Source organism: Mizuhopecten yessoensis, unplaced genomic scaffold, assembly GCF_002113885.1.
Source record: "Mizuhopecten yessoensis strain PY_sf001 unplaced genomic scaffold, ASM211388v2 scaffold716299, whole genome shotgun sequence".
Taxonomy (NCBI): domain Eukaryota; kingdom Metazoa; phylum Mollusca; class Bivalvia; order Pectinida; family Pectinidae; genus Mizuhopecten; species Mizuhopecten yessoensis.
Genome location: NW_018480047.1, coordinates 126,746 through 145,474, shown reverse-complemented (window position 1 = coordinate 145,474; position 18,729 = coordinate 126,746). Strand labels below are relative to the sequence as shown.

General features: G+C 35.4%; 1 protein-coding gene across 2 annotated transcripts; it reads right to left on the bottom strand.

The window, feature by feature from the left end:
- Positions 1–5,375: 5,375 nt before the first annotated feature.
- On the bottom strand, positions 5,376–18,249 carry LOC110442788 (solute carrier family 40 member 1-like). Of its 2 annotated transcripts, none has more exons than XM_021486568.1 (8): positions 18,146–18,249; positions 13,082–13,146; positions 12,118–12,277; positions 11,163–11,408; positions 10,072–10,275; positions 9,329–9,697; positions 8,090–8,560; positions 5,376–7,612 (listed from the first exon to the last, which is right to left on the bottom strand). In XM_021486568.1, the coding sequence occupies exons 1-8, from the start codon at positions 18,147–18,149 to the stop codon at positions 7,269–7,271; spliced, it is 1,863 nt and encodes a 620-aa protein (XP_021342243.1). In that variant the 5' UTR covers positions 18,150–18,249; the 3' UTR covers positions 5,376–7,268. The 2 variants fall into 2 exon arrangements, with proteins under 2 accessions (XP_021342243.1, XP_021342242.1); XM_021486567.1 differs by lacking the exon at positions 18,146–18,249 and adding an exon at positions 14,206–14,389.
- Between the last annotated feature and the right edge of the window lie 480 nt (positions 18,250–18,729).

Here is an 18,729-nt window from a genome sequence, read left to right as displayed (position 1 = left end):
AGTACTGGTATTTAACAATAAATTTCTGAATTTTTCAAAAGCTGATGAAGTTATCCTTTTCATCACATACAATTTCTGTACATTCATTTTATATCTGTTTATAAAGGATTAACAGTTGCTATGGAAACAGAGATTTAGTTATTAGTTTCATTAGCAGACTGTAAATTCAAAGCCAAAGAATCTGCACAAAATTATGAATGTATGTAAATAATTTGTAGAGGATAGGTCTGGTTTGTACGTCTCTGGTAGATAGTCAAGGTAAAGAGTTCAATAAACTTAACACAGTACAACTTTGTCTCTATTATGAAATATGTCATTTGCTACTGATGTATTCCATATTTATCATATCTTGTGATGCACTTTACAGAACTACATTTGCTTAAAATTGGAAACAAAATCAAAAATAAACTATCATTCATCAAAAGCGAAGCAAAGAAACAGGAATTCCACTGTTTGAACTCAGCACTTACATAAAGGCAATCCTACACATATACTTATGTTTGCTGTGAAGGAACGGTTCCTACACATATACTTATGTTTGCTGTGAAGGAACGGTTCCTACACATATACTTATGTTTGCTGTGAAGAAATGGTAAATGCAGGGTATTACAATGAAAGATGATTGCCTAACAGAAGGGAAGTTACTCGAAGCCTGCCTAACAAAAGGGAAGTAACTCGAAGCCAGAACAATTACACTTAGGTTTTGTTGTCTATATCTGTTCCATAACTGTTTATAGGACGTTGAAACAGAAACAAGCCAAATATATATATACACAAGGGAGAATACACTTATCATAAAACATCTCTGGAGTGGAACTCAAAGTTGTGTAGTGGTACCCTTTACCTTAAAACTGTGAACATTAATGTCTTGTAGGGAAGCTAACGTGAAAATCTTATACTTTTATCCTGCTGAGTATACTGCCTATCAATATCTCGAAAGTCCATTTATATTGTCAAAAATAGACATTTATATTGTCCACAACAGACATTTATATTGTCCACAACAGACAATTATATTGCCCACTTAACATCAGACATTTTTACTGCTGATCATAGGAGACCTTATGTCCTCAGCAGACATACATTTCCAACAGCAGACACACAACAAGTACTGGTTTTTATGTTAAAACATGGCAGAAAGTTTAGATCAGGACATAAAAAAACTACTATTAAAAAGAATGAAAGATAGAGTCATTTGATGTCATTGTTAGGAAAAACGAAAAATCTTTTTGACTACCAGCAAAAAAACTAAGGGTAGGCAATAAAAACAGCCTAAGTACATTCTAACACATTAGTTTGGTTATCTGGCCTAAATGTGAAAGTGGCATAACAATATTTGTGGATAAGTTTTTGAACAAATCTCATTAATTAGTACACGTAATTGGCCAACATAAGTTTATTACTATACCATACACATGTATATGTATTTTTATGTAAGTTTTCAGAATCAGGGTACATTTGTAGTTTTAAATGAAAAGTGATGTTTCTCTACTTAAATGTTTGTTATCATCATTATTTTTATCCGCTGGAATTTTTACTGTATTTTTTTTTTTATCTGTCTCTGAAGTTTGGAAATTATTATTGAAATAAATTTTGGGCAATTAAAATGTCCATGCCTTCGAAAATTAAATTTAAATTCTGATTATTCATGTATAGTTTTCATTGGATCTGTTTAAATTGTAGGATCATATCAGGATGACACTGTTTATTCTTTAATCATTCACAAACTAGATTTCTAGATGCTGCATCTTGTTTTTCTTACCCAAGTGAAATGATCAGTCTGCTTCCCATAACAGCTGGGTATATTTGGATTTGCACTAAATATTGTTAAATGAATCAAGCCTCTTACTTTAGAAACTCACAATACTTATATTGTCATTGTAGGCTCAATCAGCCAATACAATTGATTTAATAATATTTAAATTATTTACATTGATAATGATAAGCTCAATTATTATTTCTTTAATTATCATAAATGTATTTAATTCATTAATTGATGTATGTGTGATTATTGTGGTTCTGCATCATAAGTACTAATTGGTTGTCACAGTAGGGTGAATGTTAGATTTTTTTAAAAAACATTTTGTTTCGTATTCATGTTAGTTAACTATCAGTATTTAAGTCATATGTGATCAACATTCAGTCCAATAAAACTGTCTGATATTAAAGACGAAATCTGCGTTGTTCTTTACTTTGTCAAAACAAAAACAACTAGAGGCTTTCAGGCTAGTATTATTTCCTCGATATCTAAGTGTCCCAATGGCGCAATGGTCTAACACTCTGGACTATCTAATTCATTGATGCACGGCCGTCAGTGGGCCGCAGACCCGTTGCACTGTTAGGTACAAGCCCTGATTGTCCTGCTGATATGGCTTCCTCCATCAAATGAAAAGCAGGCTCCCTTCTAGCATTGCCTAGCTGGTGCCGGGTGTGGTGGTTGTATATAGTAATCCCCCAAAGACCATGGTGGTGGTTAACATGTTGGGGGAGTGTCAGGGATGTCCGTGTTATCACAACATTATTGAAGGTTCTCACTTGAAGGACCTGTACATGGCAAAATATTATCATTAACAATTATATCCTGGTCTCTAGGATTGGTTCATAGCCAATTTAATTGAATACAAACAACTAAAGAGGATTAGGCTTTTAAAAGAATTCAAACCTAATTGACCCTTTAGGTTGGCTGGTCATCAGCATTAGTGGTAGTACCAGGACATAACTACCCAAGAGTGGCATAGCAGTAGCAAAAGGAAGCAGGCCGCGATTTCAACCAACTGCAGCGAGATGGAACAGTAAACACATCATGTAGTAACTTTTCATCTTAACTTCATAATACTGCTATGTTTGACTCTGTCCTTTCAAAGCGATACTTTCTACTGACTAATAAATATAAACTTAAAAGGTAATGTGTAAAAAAAAGAATAAGACATATTTATGATTTATGGTAGCTGTCCTGTTCTGGTCAAGCCTAAAACATGCAAAAGTAAGGAACAGGATAAATAAACCTATGGTATTTACAAAAAATTGAGAAAAAAATGTACACTGTACTTAACTTTTTGAGAAATACCTCATAGTGATAACAAACGTTATGGTCAAAATCAAGATGTCTGCCGATCAATGTGAAAATGAAACATACCCGGTACACAACTTTGAACCAATGGGAACCTAGACATGAAATTCAAGAATAATCCCTCTGGGAGTTTTTGAGAAATAGCAATAACAATCTTTCTCCGCCAAAATCAAGACCGTTGCCTGATGGGAGCTCAGCTTTTATAATTTGACAAAAATCTCCACATACTTTCTGAAAATAGCACTAACAAACTTTTAGCTGCCAAAATCAAGATGGCTGTCTGGAACACGATGGACAAGGGGGGAAAGTCACCAAGACAGAGATATTACTGCGATTGTTTTGACACGGAAGCCATCTCTGAAATTCAAGATGTCCACCATACAATGTCTTGCAGAAAGTGGCTCCTATCAAGAATTAATTAAAAGCCAAGGTGTTAAAGATGTGCATTGATAAGGCTGCCTTACAAGCATCAGCTGTAGGGAATTTCCCTTTAGCTCAGCGGTAGAGCATTGGGCTGGAGAGCCAAGGGTCATTGGGTTCGAGCCCCAGTGACTGCACTATCTTTATCACTATTCCTTGTCCTTCTACAAAGGTGATGAGTACAACAGGTGGAGGAGGGAGTTCTTCCGTCTGTAATGTTTACATCATTCCCAAACCTTGGTCCAAGTCACCTGGCTATTGTAACACATAACCCTTGCTTAAACTTTTTCTGAAAGATTGTTCCATGTGTTAACTACCTTACGAGCAAAAGAATATTTCTCCATCAGATAACTTTCTATTAAAGTATATTCCTACCATGATTGTTTTTATAAAAGTGTACAAATAAGTGTAAATATCGATGCATATATTATTGTGGTACAATATAAAACTGCAAGTAATTAACAAATAGAAGCTTCTTTACTTTTAACAAACATCTTGTTCTGTATGAACAGGCTTGCCATACTGTTTAAGAAATATTTTGCTTTTACTGGGAACATACCATTGAAAAATCCTGGATCTGTGCAATGTGATGACTATCTCCATTCATACTGTGATTTGTGCTTCTTTTGAATGGATAGAGGGAGGTAACTCTGACAGATAAAATGATCCTGATGATACCAGAATCTTTTTTTTTGTGTATAAATAGCGAAATAATTGCTGTAAACAATTTCTTTAATGCGTCAAATAAAACATGAAATGCAATTAAGTCAGTAGAATTTTCAATGCATTATCATTATCATTTGATACACTTCGTAGGTATTTATAGATGTAAATACTCATTGTATTGCTGATGTAAACTATTAACAGATGTCTGTTTTTAACAGGAAACATCCCCCCTTCGTGCTACATGTAATCAAATGTACCTAAAATAGTTTTTTCTTTAACAAATTTGTCCATAAACAAAAAAGATAATGAGTCATGAGTCATGTGCCATTCTACGAATTTTTGTCCCCTCCGTAACCACACCCAAGATCATTTTATACTTTTTTTTATTTATTTTTATTTTGCATGGGTTTTTTCAGAAAATGTGGAAGACACAGTTGCCAAACTCAAATGGCCACACATGCCCCACACCACTCCATGGCAGGCCGTACCCTTTTAAATACAAACACGCAAACACATAACAGTTGTTTATATATTGTTTATGAGTGGTTTTTTTTATATTAACATAAAATAAATATCCATACTCACCTGTTTGATTATGATTTTGTGTCAGAATTAAAAACAAACATATTAAAAATACTAAAACTTCATTAAAATCACGAGTAAATATTTAACAACAACAAAAAAATCACTAAAGTAAAAAACAAACATATATATAACTACGGTACTTTAAGTGTACTTCACATAGGTATTGTACTAGATAAAACAATCAACTTCATCGGCATGGCAACAGGATTATAAAAGATACCAGATTAAAAAAAAATATCCTGTCATTTAAAAGCTTAGAAAAATCAGCTCCACAAACTTGTGTTAGAGTTACATCCTTTAGAATACTTTGAATACAACGCTACATTCGCGTATCCCGGTTGAAACGGTACGTGTGGTGCAGAAATATTCCACGATAAACGAACGTACTTGGACCGTTCTATAAGCAGAGCTTAAAATGCACAGTGTCGGAGAATAAAAAACAGTGTATCAAGAATATTATGACCTTCTTTCATCCGTCCACTGAATTACATAATGTTTTTAAAAACTACATGTGAGTTGACATTGTTTTAAAAAGAAATAATGCAAACTGGCAATAGTCAGCATTTTAGTTTCAGTCAGGTTCGTCTGGACCCCTCAATCTACACGTGCCAAATTTTCCTGAGCTCGGCCTCGGTCCAGATCTGTGCCTGTCGTTTTCTTTACAAGTTCAACCGGTTCAACTGTTTAAACCGGATACGCGAATGTACCCCTAGTATTGATACATGATTAAATCTATTCACCCAAGTGCTTGTTATACATGTTATAATTTTATTTCTCATGAGCATTCATCATAAAATAAACCCATGTAGTTTATCCAGGGAAACCTATGTAGTTTGTCCAGGGAAACCCATGTAGTTTATCCAGGGAAACCCATGTAGTTTATCCAGGGAAACCCAAAGGTTGTTTGTACAACAACAATCACTCGACAATGTCCCAGAAAAGATTCGTAGAAAGAAGTTCATGACTGTTGTTTATAATATTTATGCAATTCCTGTTACGTTATTTTCAAATTTAAAAAAAACGGAAAAAAATATATAAATGCTATTTTAAGCCTCAAATTCTTTCTAAAATTAGAAAATTTACAAACTTTACTTAACATAAACTTGTTAAAACATCTGTACTCTGTGGTACCTCTATGTATAAAATTATTTCATCAAGCATCACCCCATCTATATATGTAGTTATTTTGATACCCTGTTTAATTATCAAACTTGTCCTTGACAACCTGAGTCCAACCTAGCACCATGTTTAAAATGCCACAATATTTACCTCTAAGATAAACGTTGGTTGACAACATTTACTTTTCATCACAAAAACAGAAAGGTTTCCAACCAGTCCTACACAGTAAAACAGGTCTATATAACAAACCCCTTAGAACAGAACCAATGACTTCACCATATATAGGCGTGATTTGAGTTTTCAGATCAGATGTTTACAATTCCAGGCATCCTAGAAACTTCAGGGGTAATGCTCGCTCGTGTTCTCTGCACCCCTGGAATATGTCATGACAAAATTGTAGGCGCGCAGTACGCTTCAAAGCCGGTCAATCTTACTGTTACACGTCTGTGTGGCTCTTCTGTTGTACAATAAAGGATCAAGCTAGTGTACCGGTATCATCCACAATGTGACACATACAGGACCTTCAAGTGTGTCATGACATGTTCCAGGGGTGCAGGGAACATCAATGAGAGTAACCCCCGGAACTCTGAGGATGAATACCAGGGCACATAACTGTTACCTACTTAGGGGGTAAGACTGATGTTTTACTGTAGTTGAGGTTTTGTATTTGTGATACAATTTCCGTTTTATGTGAGAAAAAGATTAAAAATATTTATAAAAATTCATTGAAAATCTAAGCTAGACAGCACTGTACAATATTTTACCAATAATGAGAACCATTATATGGCTAAGCCCCCTTATTACCAAACTATACAACTAAGTAATTTTACACATGATTGGTCCTATTTCGATATAACATATGCTGCATCAACACTAACAATAATTACTTTATAGTGCTGTTAAATAGCATGTTTTGTTTAATTTGTGTTCATTATAACCAATTATTCAGAAGAAAATTTTAAGCTCTTAAAGCTCACACGGGGGAAAAAAAGTGCTTCCAATGAAAACCCACAACAGTGGATTCAGGTGTTGTGGGTTCAGGGCATGCTGAAGGCAACTCCTAAAGTAATGGCACGGTCAATTTTGAAAATATATCAAATCAGATACATAACAATAATTTCTATTTTCTCTTCTACTTTGAACATTTTTTTCCCATTTTTTGTATTTGTTATATATACAGTATGTACTTTACAAACAGGAGACATTTAATCTCAGACAAATTACTGATACTATATCAATCTTAACCACCTTTCAACAAGGACTAGAGCAACAAGCTTTAATTTCCAATGAAATACAACTGATCAGAAAAAATATATAATACTGATTTTTTTTCATAAAACTAAAATGTTTTGAAAATGACAAGTGTAGTTCCACTGTCGAAGGAAAATTCTTCTCTTCTCTTAAAATCTTATCTACTTCTAATACTTTCTGTCTCTGTTTTTGTTATATCTATTACAGGAAGTGCTTTTTTGGAATCAAAACATGCTGCAACCTTTTCGAAATGGAAAAGATGTCCACGAGCTGATCTGGAATATTTGGCATAGAACAACCATCCCAAACAAATGAATGCAAATGAGATCAATATGAGAATTCCAAACACCTCCGGATCAGGTGCTACTATTACCATCAGGAATTTAATCATGTCTGCACACTGATTCAGTGAACTTTGAACTCCGTTGACGATTCCACGTTCACGCTCAACGACGGCTTCGAGGAAGAGCTGAGTGATAGTAAGGTCTGCTATCCAAAGTCCTAGATAAAATAAAATACACTATATTATGTGTTGTAGAGTTTGGTATTAAGACAATAAAATAAATTTTGTCAGGTTAGTTAACTAGTTCAAAAAAAAAACCTAAATGATTAAGTTAAAGCAAAGTCAATCAAACAAAACACAAATCATTAAATTACTTTTATTTCGGCTTCTCAGATATTTTTCAGTTTTCAGTGAGAAAGCTTTTCCTTCTACTTAAATACAAAGTAATGTCATTGAGTTTTCTATAAAATGTCATAATGAGAATATTTCTCTGAGGGTGCTACGATATAATTCTCCCATCAATTTTTCCTTTCAGTTTTTCTAAACAATCAATACTTATTATAAAGATGCATTTTCACAAAATCTATTGTCCAGTACATATATATACAACTACAGTAATTTTAGGCTGTACCAGTATACAATATCAATGTCATTTCCATCTACATTTAGAGCGAGTCTCTGGTGAATCTACTCACCAAACCTGGCACCAATGATTCCTCCCATTAACAGTGAAATAGAAATGTAAGAACCAGGTCCTGTACTCGTGCCCTCCTCAGTCCCATTGCATACAGCACTCTGATTGGCTAAATTAAAATCTGAGGAAACCTGGTATCCTAGATTTGTTCTGTTGGTACCAGTACTATTATTGAGTGTCTGATTGGTGATGATAATGCTCATATTTTCACATTGATTTGAAGTAATTATCTCCCCTTTCGGAACTCTTGAATCATAGAGGAGATCAAAAGGGCTGCCAGGTGCCCAAACTGCTGCTACACACAATGTAAGGATAAGAATCTGTGATAAAATGCCAAATAGTCCTGTCCTTTCCAGGCCGATGCGTTTCCGCATGCGAGGGTATACAATGGTTCCCAGAATTCCTACAATGGCACCTGCTGCCATTAGAAACCCCAAAATAGACTCGGATACACCCTGGGAAATGGCGTAGCCTGAAAAATGATAAAATAAAGTCAATCATACAACACAGCATACAAGAAAGTCACATAATAAATTCATAATTACACATGAACAAACAAGATGAAATATGACAAAACAATACAGTGTAATTGGGTCCCCGTGTTTTCTCCAGAAGGGGGGATTTTGTACATCCCCCATATATTTCTATATTCTGTCTATATCACACTACCAATGGCTCCCATCGTTTTCAAACCTGGAGAAAACACTTGGTCCCCAGACATGATAACTCCTGACATCCACGAGATTTCATTAAAATACAATCATTCAGGAGCCATGGCTGGAATAATAAGCTGATGTTTTGATCCGTGGCTAAAAATTGAATCTCGACAGTATCCACATGTATATATAACACAATGTCCAGTCATCATAAAGCAACCTGGTAATTAGAAAGTTATTCAGCCATTCAGAAGTTATTATTCTTCATGAATCTAAAACACTGACAGGTTAGGGACAAATAGAGTACCCACCTGTATGTAGTGACTACTGTATACTGGGAAATTTTCACTGTAGTTTAATGTTTGCCTTTTCCTCCTCCGTGATGAGGGCAATTCTAACTTTACAGCGAATATTAGTAAACAAAACAGTAAAGAATATCAACTACCGTTTTTAGGGATTTTGGTATGTCCCGTCCAGGGGAGAGAAACCATTGCCTTCCCCACATGGTGGAGGGTTGTCTATTACAGTAAATATGGTAAAAACTGAACATTTAAATTTGATGTTTGAATTAATTACACACTCACCAGTTGTGATATTATCAAATCCCAAAACTGTCATGTACAACATTGATAGACCAAGGCCAGCGAATGCAACATTATATTTCATGTAGGTACTCCAGCCTCGATACAAAATTATAAAACTTTTAAAAACTTTTCTCAGACAACTGGCACAGTTCCCGCTGCAGTTTGTATCTTCAGGTTCATCACTAGGTGTCAGAGTTTTGATAGCCTGTTCTGTTTTAAGGCTGGTTTCATCAAGGTTCTGTGTCTGCTTGATCTGTTGAGGTGGACTGCTAGCAGCTTCAAGATCTTCATTGACAGTGATCTGTTCTTCTCCTTCATCCATCAGTGGAGATTCTTTGTCTGATGGCCCCTTGTCAACTGCTTTACGATCTACAATGTACAAGAAAAAAATAAAACCAGCTCCAACATACATTTTGTTAACTAGAGATTATGCAGAGATCTTGTTGCCCACCATTTACAAATCATGGAAGTGCTGGTATGTGAAGTTTATTTTTAATAATGGAGTGTATAAATCTAGTCCCTTCTGATAGTATAATGGGGGAATAAAATATTCAATGCTTCTTAAAGAGTTGGTTTTTTTCTTTCATAAAAGAAATCTCCTACAAAATATTAGTGCACTATATATCCTCACTTAATGAATATGTAATTTGAATTCAACAAGAGACAAAACGCATCCTCTATAGTAATACATTCGGATAAATATCAACAAATTCTAACCATAACCCTTCAACAACAGAACTCACCTTTGTTTTTGACTGCTCTTAGAGCTGGCACTTTCTCATACACTTTCAAAACAAAGATATATTCAATCACGACAGACACCAGATTCCAAGCTGCTATAAATAGAGCCCCGTATCCTATCACTGTAAAGGCTATGATCTGTCCCGTAACGACAGGTGCCAAGATCAATGTCGTAAGGTCAATGGTTCTGAGGAAAGAGGTCATGCCTGTAACAGAGATCAACAAACCTTCAACAACTCATTCTGTCACATAACATTTACACCTATCATTTACATTAGTATTATCACATAGCACATGGGATATAAATCATGCATCACATTTTGTACCGGATTATGTGGTGTTGTTTCTCATCATTTCTATTTCCATTTGTATTATCAGTTAGATCCTTTTCTTGATATGAAATGAAAATGGCCAAATTAAATTTATCTAAAAGTTGCATACTGTACTAGGACCATTGGATTTATATGCATGGATACATGGAAATTTCATTTCAAAGTAGGGATCAGTATTGCCAGCAGTCTATAGTCCCCCACCTCCAAACAAACTTTGGAATGAAAACCGAACAGCGCGCAACAACTGTATAAAGCGGAGCCAAAGACTCAATATCATCATCCGACACATCGCTATTCCAAGAGATACTCTCATAAAAAGTTTGCAATTATAGGTGACAGAGTAGGAGAGATATGCTCTTGACAAAGACGTGGCATTCAAAGGGCCATAACTTTGTATCCATTTGGTCATGTGACCTGATTCTAGTACACAACATTCCACCATCCGTGAGGTTACACACACAATTTGGCAGTAGTATGAGACAGCATATTTGAGATATGCCCCGTAATGCTGGTGGGGGACTAATATGTAGTTTAGGATATATTTGCAGATTCGTACATATAAAATAACTTTTCATTAGATAGAGGTAACATTGGTATGGCACTTCAAAATTGTGGTGAACATATAAGGAAAGTGTTTTTTTTCCAAAGTTCATTTAAGCAGTTAATCTGTTAAAGTATGCAATTAAACTCATAATACCAAGCATAGGCTTATAACGAGATAACCATAAAGAATCTGATTCCTTGTTAACAGTTTTTCATACTCGCTAGCAAGTCTTTGTCCTGCCCACAAATCACAACAACCCAGTCACGTTCCACCGCAATCTTTCGTCCCTCACTCGCCAGATTTCCTATAATGGATATGACGATGATAACAGCGTAGGACAAGTCGGCTAATCCCTGCTCCGGCCAAACCTCCTTTATCTCGGCATGGTATTGGAACACGAAGTACACAAGGACGGAACACAAACATACGCTCATGTTCTGTATCACCAACGTCCATTTAGCCGCTATGGAAACAAAACAAAAATTATATTGAGGTAATCCTGTTTACACTACAATAACAGGAATGACTTGAGATTGGTTCTAAAATAATAAAATCTTTACCCCTGACAATCATCTTACCTGTGACAATCGTCTTACATGTGACAATCATCATACCAGTGACAATCATCTTACATGTGACAATCATCATACCAGTGACAATCATCTTACCAGTGACAATCATCATACCAGTGACAATCATCTTACCTGTGACAATCATCTTACCAGTGATTATCATCTTACTAGTGACAATCATCTTACCTGTGACAATCGTCTTACCTGTGACAATCATCATACCAGTGACAATCATCTTACCAGTGACAATCATCATACCAGTGACAATCATCTTACCTGTGACAATCATCTTACCTGTGATTATCATCTTACTAGTGACAATCATCTTACTAGTGACAATCATCTTACCTGTGATACTCATATTACCTGTGACAATCATCTTACCCGTGACAATCATCTTAGCTGTAGGGAATTTCCTACTAGTGACAATCATCTTTCCCCTGACAATCATCTTACCCGTGACAATCATCTTACTAGTGACAATCATCTTTCCCCTGACAATCATCTTACCCGTGACAATCATCTTACCAGTGACAATCATCTTACCAGTGACAATCATCTTACCTGTGACAATCATCTTACCTGTGACAATCATCTTACCTGAAAGTCTGGCTGTCTTGTCCACCCAGTCACCGACAATGGCCCCCAGTAACAAGATAGAGCCACCATTAGCAAACCCATAGATAGCAACAAGCCTCAGCGATACTGGCTCCAACTGTACCAGGAAGATTCCCACTCCAAACGACCACATCCTGTCGCCCTGATTCAGGTAAAACATTAAAATCAATGTCTGTTAACATAGACATGTTAGTCAGCTAGACTTTAGATTCAGATTGGTATGATATAAAACAAAAAACAAGAGGCCCAAGAGCCTGAATAGCTCACCTGCTATGGCCTTTTTTTAATATGAAACAAACATATTAATTTCAAGAATACAATTGATAAACTTGTGTGAATGTTGAGTTTTGAACACCTGTATGTTTTTCAGCAATTTTCTATGGAGAAATTAATCTCAAACACATTATTTCAAAAACCAGGTCTATTGTGACAAAAATTAGGTCTAGTGTGACAAAAATTAGGTCTAGTGTGACAAAAATTACTGTTATTATTGGATTCTTAGCGGCCCATCAACACTAACACACAGTAAAGAGGTTATTAGGACAAATAAAGTAAACAGGTTTAAGGAAATGGTACCAAATGAACGTAAAGGTAAAGACAAACGTCAACTTGTTAAGTAAAAGTGGCTATGGTTAGTTATATCTGTTTGAACAGACCAACAGTTTTCAGGTAGGTAAGAATTGCAGAGACATTGACTGATTCAAAAAGAGATTGGAGATCTGTCCTATAACCGGTTTTATAAAAAAAATCTCTAGTCAGCTGAAGGTCAACGCAATCTAATAGCAGGTGTTTAGATATTTGGATAATTATACCTTCACATGTAACATGTTTTTAATTAGTCTGTAAGATATTCAAACAATCTCAGTACTCATATATCATTGCCAATAAAAGAATCCTCAGGAAATCTACAAGTTTTCAAGCATGGATAAATTAATTCTGTACGTACCCAGGCCGACAGGAAGTGGCTGATGTAAACAAACCATCTGGTCTTTGCCTCCAACTTCTCCTTGGCTAAAAAAAAATCAAATCAATACAAAGATGTGATTAAGTTTCAATCTATACTGCCACCATTTGTCCTGCAGAATTTCTGAAATTTAGTAAGTCGTTGGGCCAATAGTTGAGTATGTGTATTGTATATTCAAAGTTATCATTGCTTTTTTATTCATAAGCAAATGAAAATGCTTCCACTTAAATAAAGCTCAGCAATTGTATACATTCTTATAAGTAGGGGATCTCAACTACTATCATGTAAGGACCCAGGAACTATAAGGTTATCTGGGATATGGTTGGACCCCAGAGCCATTCTACTGGTGTAGCATTATTGTTTGTTTTCTCATGCCCAGCATGCACAAATCTGGTTACATGGTTGGGGTCTTAATTATTCAAAAGCAAATAAAAATGCTTCAACTTAAATAAGGCTGATTCCTTACAAACTTCTCCTGGCCCTGCAGACAAGCTAATATACACAAGAGTTTATATTTTAGGTTTTCCAAACTGTTCATTTAAGTGGCGTACTTGTGTAGGTATTTTAGAGAAAATTGATAGGTATATGTATGCAAATGACCTTGTAAGGGTATAAAAGTATGTAGTACAGAATGCCAAGTAGCATTGGTGGAAATGAAACACTCAGGAGTGAGAGAACTGGAAAAGGTACAGAACCATGATTATGGTGTGTAGAAATGTCTGATTGGGGACTAGAAACAATATGGAACATGAATGATGCCATTATAATCAAATATCTGTTTCCTTGAAACAAGGGTATATTCTAAATTCTAGCACAAATCACAGGTTCTAGGTAACATGTCAGGTACTTCAATATATCATATAACCTCAATTCTAACACAAATTACACGTATAATGTGCTATACATACTAGTAACATATGTAAAGTTACAATGAAAAATCGACAAATTATTCTGTTCAAGCTTGAAAATCAAGAAAAAAATCATTCTTTGATTTTGGTTAATTTGAATAACCATGCAATGGACCAAACAAAGGCTATTCTACATAATCATGGTTGTGCCGAATTGACATCAAAGTTTAACATACATTACAATAATTCCTCTCTCACCTCTTTGTTCTTTCTGCCAGGTTTTGTAATCCTGTTTAAACCCTAATGTATAGGAAAAGCTGCTTTCCTCGTAGTCATCCTTATTACCATCACTTTCCAACAGTCTACTTTCCTCCTCATTTGTTCGTTTAGAAGGCATTACGAATCAGTTCACTTTCTATTTCCTGTGACAATGTTCTGGTTATGGCCTACGTGCATCAAGATATGTCCACCAAAAGGCCAAGCTGAGACATATTTGTTTTATATGCTGACTGTCAATGTGCAATTATTTGTTTATATATAAAGACTACAACCAGGTTGAAATTTGTTTCAGAGAAAGACAAGTGGCCAAACAAACAAAAATATTTAAATTACAAAGATGAATCTTTGTATAGTCATCATACAATTTTTGACATAAAGTACAAATCCCGGCTACTTGTTTCATAGAAAGAGCCACAAAGGCCTAACCTTAAAATATTTGGTTCTCAGAATTGTTAAAAGCCAATATACAACAAAGCAATTTCTTTTCACAAAAAGCCAGAGCTCCACTCTAATTATTGATAAAAAGAATCATACAGATTAATTTAAAAACATTTCTTTTGCAGAATAAGGTTCAAGAAGTCTGTCCTGTCTACTGTTTCTGTTTCACTCCAAAACTTTCCAGATAAAACAATTGTTCAAGGAGCTTTTCGATTTTTTTTTCATAAAATTTTGATTTAGAAAAGCACTTTCCAATCCATCAACATGTGTGACAGGAACATGGAGTTAGAAAATTTTACTGTGAAAACTTGCATTGGATACAAATTACAAATGGAACAATACAACACAACATTAATATAACTTGGCCTGTTAATTATATCAATATATTATGATGCAAAAATCTAGGACAAGAATTCACTGAGGGGCTCCAACACTACAGATAGTGGTACATGTATGTGAATCACGATAGCTACATGTCCATGCATATTCAAGTTTGTTTTAGTTTCCCTGTAGTAAATGTGGTACTCGACAGGTCAGTTCTGGCTGTCAAAATAATTTCTTTTGTACATTTAATATTAGTTAATAAGTATAAACCAGGGATTTATTTCCCAGAGAGGGCAGACCCTTTGGCATATCCCAATAGCATGCAAGGTTGTGTTCATCCCTTCATACCTTGCAAGAATATATAATGTATAATCAGGTTTTAACCTAAATACTCACGTCTTATAAAAGGATATCAAAGTCACTATGGAACTTTGGTTTTATTGCACTCCATCAAATGTACCAGCTACCATAATATTAGGATTATGTCAATGTAGGGTTGTGAGACTGTGTACATGGCACAGAAGGATGTGTAGGCCCCATTGAACCATAATAAGATGTTTCAAGTCATTTATTCATAATATTCCATGTTGACTTTTGACCCTTGACCAGGGCTATAAATTGACCTTTGACCTCAACACAATAAAACTACACTGCTGGTCTATATATATGTAACATACCCAAGTATTATGACTTTAATTTAGACCTTATGGCTCTTTAGATAAAGTTGTTTAAGTTTTTAACATATTTGACCCTTTGGACCTTGAAAGCAGACCAAGCAATTCTTTTGAGGAAACATTATAGCACTCAATTAAAAGGTTTTTACTCTAGCTCTGTGTACCAATATTAACTTCAATAGTAAATAAGGGTCATCACGTTGGTACAGAAAATGTTGAAGTCTGAATATGCCTAATTCATGAATTCTAGGTAAGTCAAACGATCATACACACACTTATTCAGCCAGTAAGTCCCACAACTTATTCATGTCAACGCATAACTAGGGGATCAACTTTGGCAACTAACAACAGCTGATCACTTTTCACCTTTTCTTCCGAGCATGTTCACTCGAAGATTCTGGAGGATTGGACGTGACTTACATATAAAGGTCAAAGATCAGTTAAATATAAGGTAAACGTGTAATTCAACATATCTAACTTGTGTCTCCTCCTTGGACTCTAAATTTTTTTTTCAAATAATTTGATAATGAACAGCTTTTTTGATTCTTTTGCTTATCTGTTTTTATTATGCATAATATTTCACTCATCAGAATATGTTAACCCTTTCACCACTTATAGACCATGATGGACTTTTCCAGGTCAATGCATGGTAGAGTTTATTAAAGTTACATAGGGGTGAAAGGGTTAGGTAAACCAGAGTTACACCGACAGGCTATTGTGAAATTTGCTGTATTATACAAGTTGTTTTCATGTACATTCCCCCCGACTAGGACTTGTCTCATCATCACAAACAACAAAACACCAACTTATTTATGTGCATGTGGCATATAGTCATTTCTGTAACCTCTTTTGGTTCAGTGTCAACATGTTACTGTAGTTGTTTATTTCAAACTAGTCACAAGAAAAGAATTAATGAAATAATGCAATCAATTCGTAAGTCGATCTACTCATTTTAATAGTTATGTACAAATATGCGTGTTTATGTTACCTGCAATTTTGTGTATGTTTTTATTACAGGTATGGTTTAAGATTATACCAATCTTAATAAGACTGTCAAAAGAATCAATATAAACCCTTGACACAGTTGTGGTAGATATTTTAACGGGTACCAATAAACTGGATGATGTGTACAGGTGCAGTATTACAACTTAACAATTACTATAAAGATAAACAATTACTATTTTTATAATTAACTGTGTTTACACATATATGGGACTTTAGTGCTGTGTATTGATCTTTGTAGGGTTAAGCTTCCACTATTCACAGAATAAAGTAGCAACTTAAAGCATCAGAGTCAAGCTTCGTCATTTTGAATGAGGAAAAAATGGGAAAGAGACTTGTAACTAAATAGCAACCCAGTGGGTTTTAGTTGGGTTTTAGTTAACAACTCATTTATTTGTAGCAGAACTGTACTTGGTCAACTGCTGGCAACCTGGTGGCTCAGTAGGTAAGAGCGCCCATCTAGTGTTTGAGGGTCCCAGATCTGAATTCCGGTCTTCTCCTTTTACCTATTAATGTAGTGGAACTGGACTGGATCGATTGTCGACCACCAGATATATAGCTCAATTGGTAGAGCCTCCGTCTAGAACATGGAGGGTCCCGGGTTTGAACCCTGGTCTGGCTGTGCATTTTTTCCTCTCCTGTTACAGTGGTGCCTGTGACCAACCCTTGTTTAATTCAAGCATTTGGTGTATGCTTGACAAGGGGATACCTGAACCTGGGTTGTAAATAGTTGTCTTTGGGGCGAAGACTTAAAAAAAGGAAAGAGGAATGTATAGGAACTGGACTTGGTCGATCGTCTGCTACCAGATATTTCAATTTCGCACTGTTCGCACTGTTCTTCCAGTCGTTGTAAGTCTTCGACTTGTGAGACTGTCCTATATCTTGTTGTCATCGATACTTTATGGTATGCACATATTTGTTGGTGACAAGTTTTAAGAGTTAAAAGTTCGTTCACACTTACGATTTTTGGTGTGTTGATTACATTTTTTTTTTGTTTTTATAAAAAAATCAATGTACAGTTAAAATTCCTGATATATATTTTGAAGGGTCCCTGGTTCGAACCTTGGTGTGGGCGTACATTTTTTCCTTTTCTGTTACATTTATATTTGCGACGTAGGTGTGATATAAGCCCTATCAAATGCTTTTAGTTAGCATGAAGCTAACCCAATTATAACAAAAGATCTATCATTTGTTTCAGGGAGACAAACGTCAACCATCACGCTGGGTTCCAGATAACTTTGTCAATATATTCATGCCTGCTGCGTTTTATTAGTAACTAACTGCAGCGATTTATTGTTACTGTAGTTCTATATTCCAGTACAATAATTCCTTAGCAGTCTCCATTCCTGCGTGTCGACTTGAAGTAAGGTCACAGCCTTAGCCAGCTGCCGAGCTGGTGTACGTAAAACAGTGTAAAATGTAACTTATAGTGTCTATTACTGACATTCTTTCCGTAAATGCAGTTAATATGCATAACTCACCCATTCTAATTACGTTGTGTTGTGCTATTTAGATATATGCATCTTAGTAAAGCGGTCAAACGTGCAGAAGTTGTAACAGTAGTAACGAAATCACATTCTTTCCTCGTGTGCATAGAGTAAACATTCAGTGTCAAACAAATGCTTGCGATCTTTATCAGGAAAACGCTTCGACGCAAAGTGAAATAGCCCGCGAAGTTTTAATATGTAGCAGAGGCGACATCAATTCGCTATTTATTGTCTAACTAACGACCGTTGCCTGGGGCCCGTATTCATGAATCCATTCTCATGCTTCAGCACGGACTGTGTGTTCTACCTCTACCTGGTTCTACCGGGTATATGTTAGGTTGTGGTCTCCGGAGATTATTTACACAGAACTCCTCTCAAATAACTGTACAGTTTTTCTCTTCTCATGTTGGAATGTATTCCTTGGAGTTAGCTATTTACAGTTTTAAAAGATTTTCACTGCATTTGTTTACCACTTGTACAAGTTTTCTCTTATGTTATCAGGTTTTCTTTTCTTTTTGTCCTTTACCAACTTATTTGCTGTCACTGATCAAGTTGAAGTATAGACCACAGCCTAACAC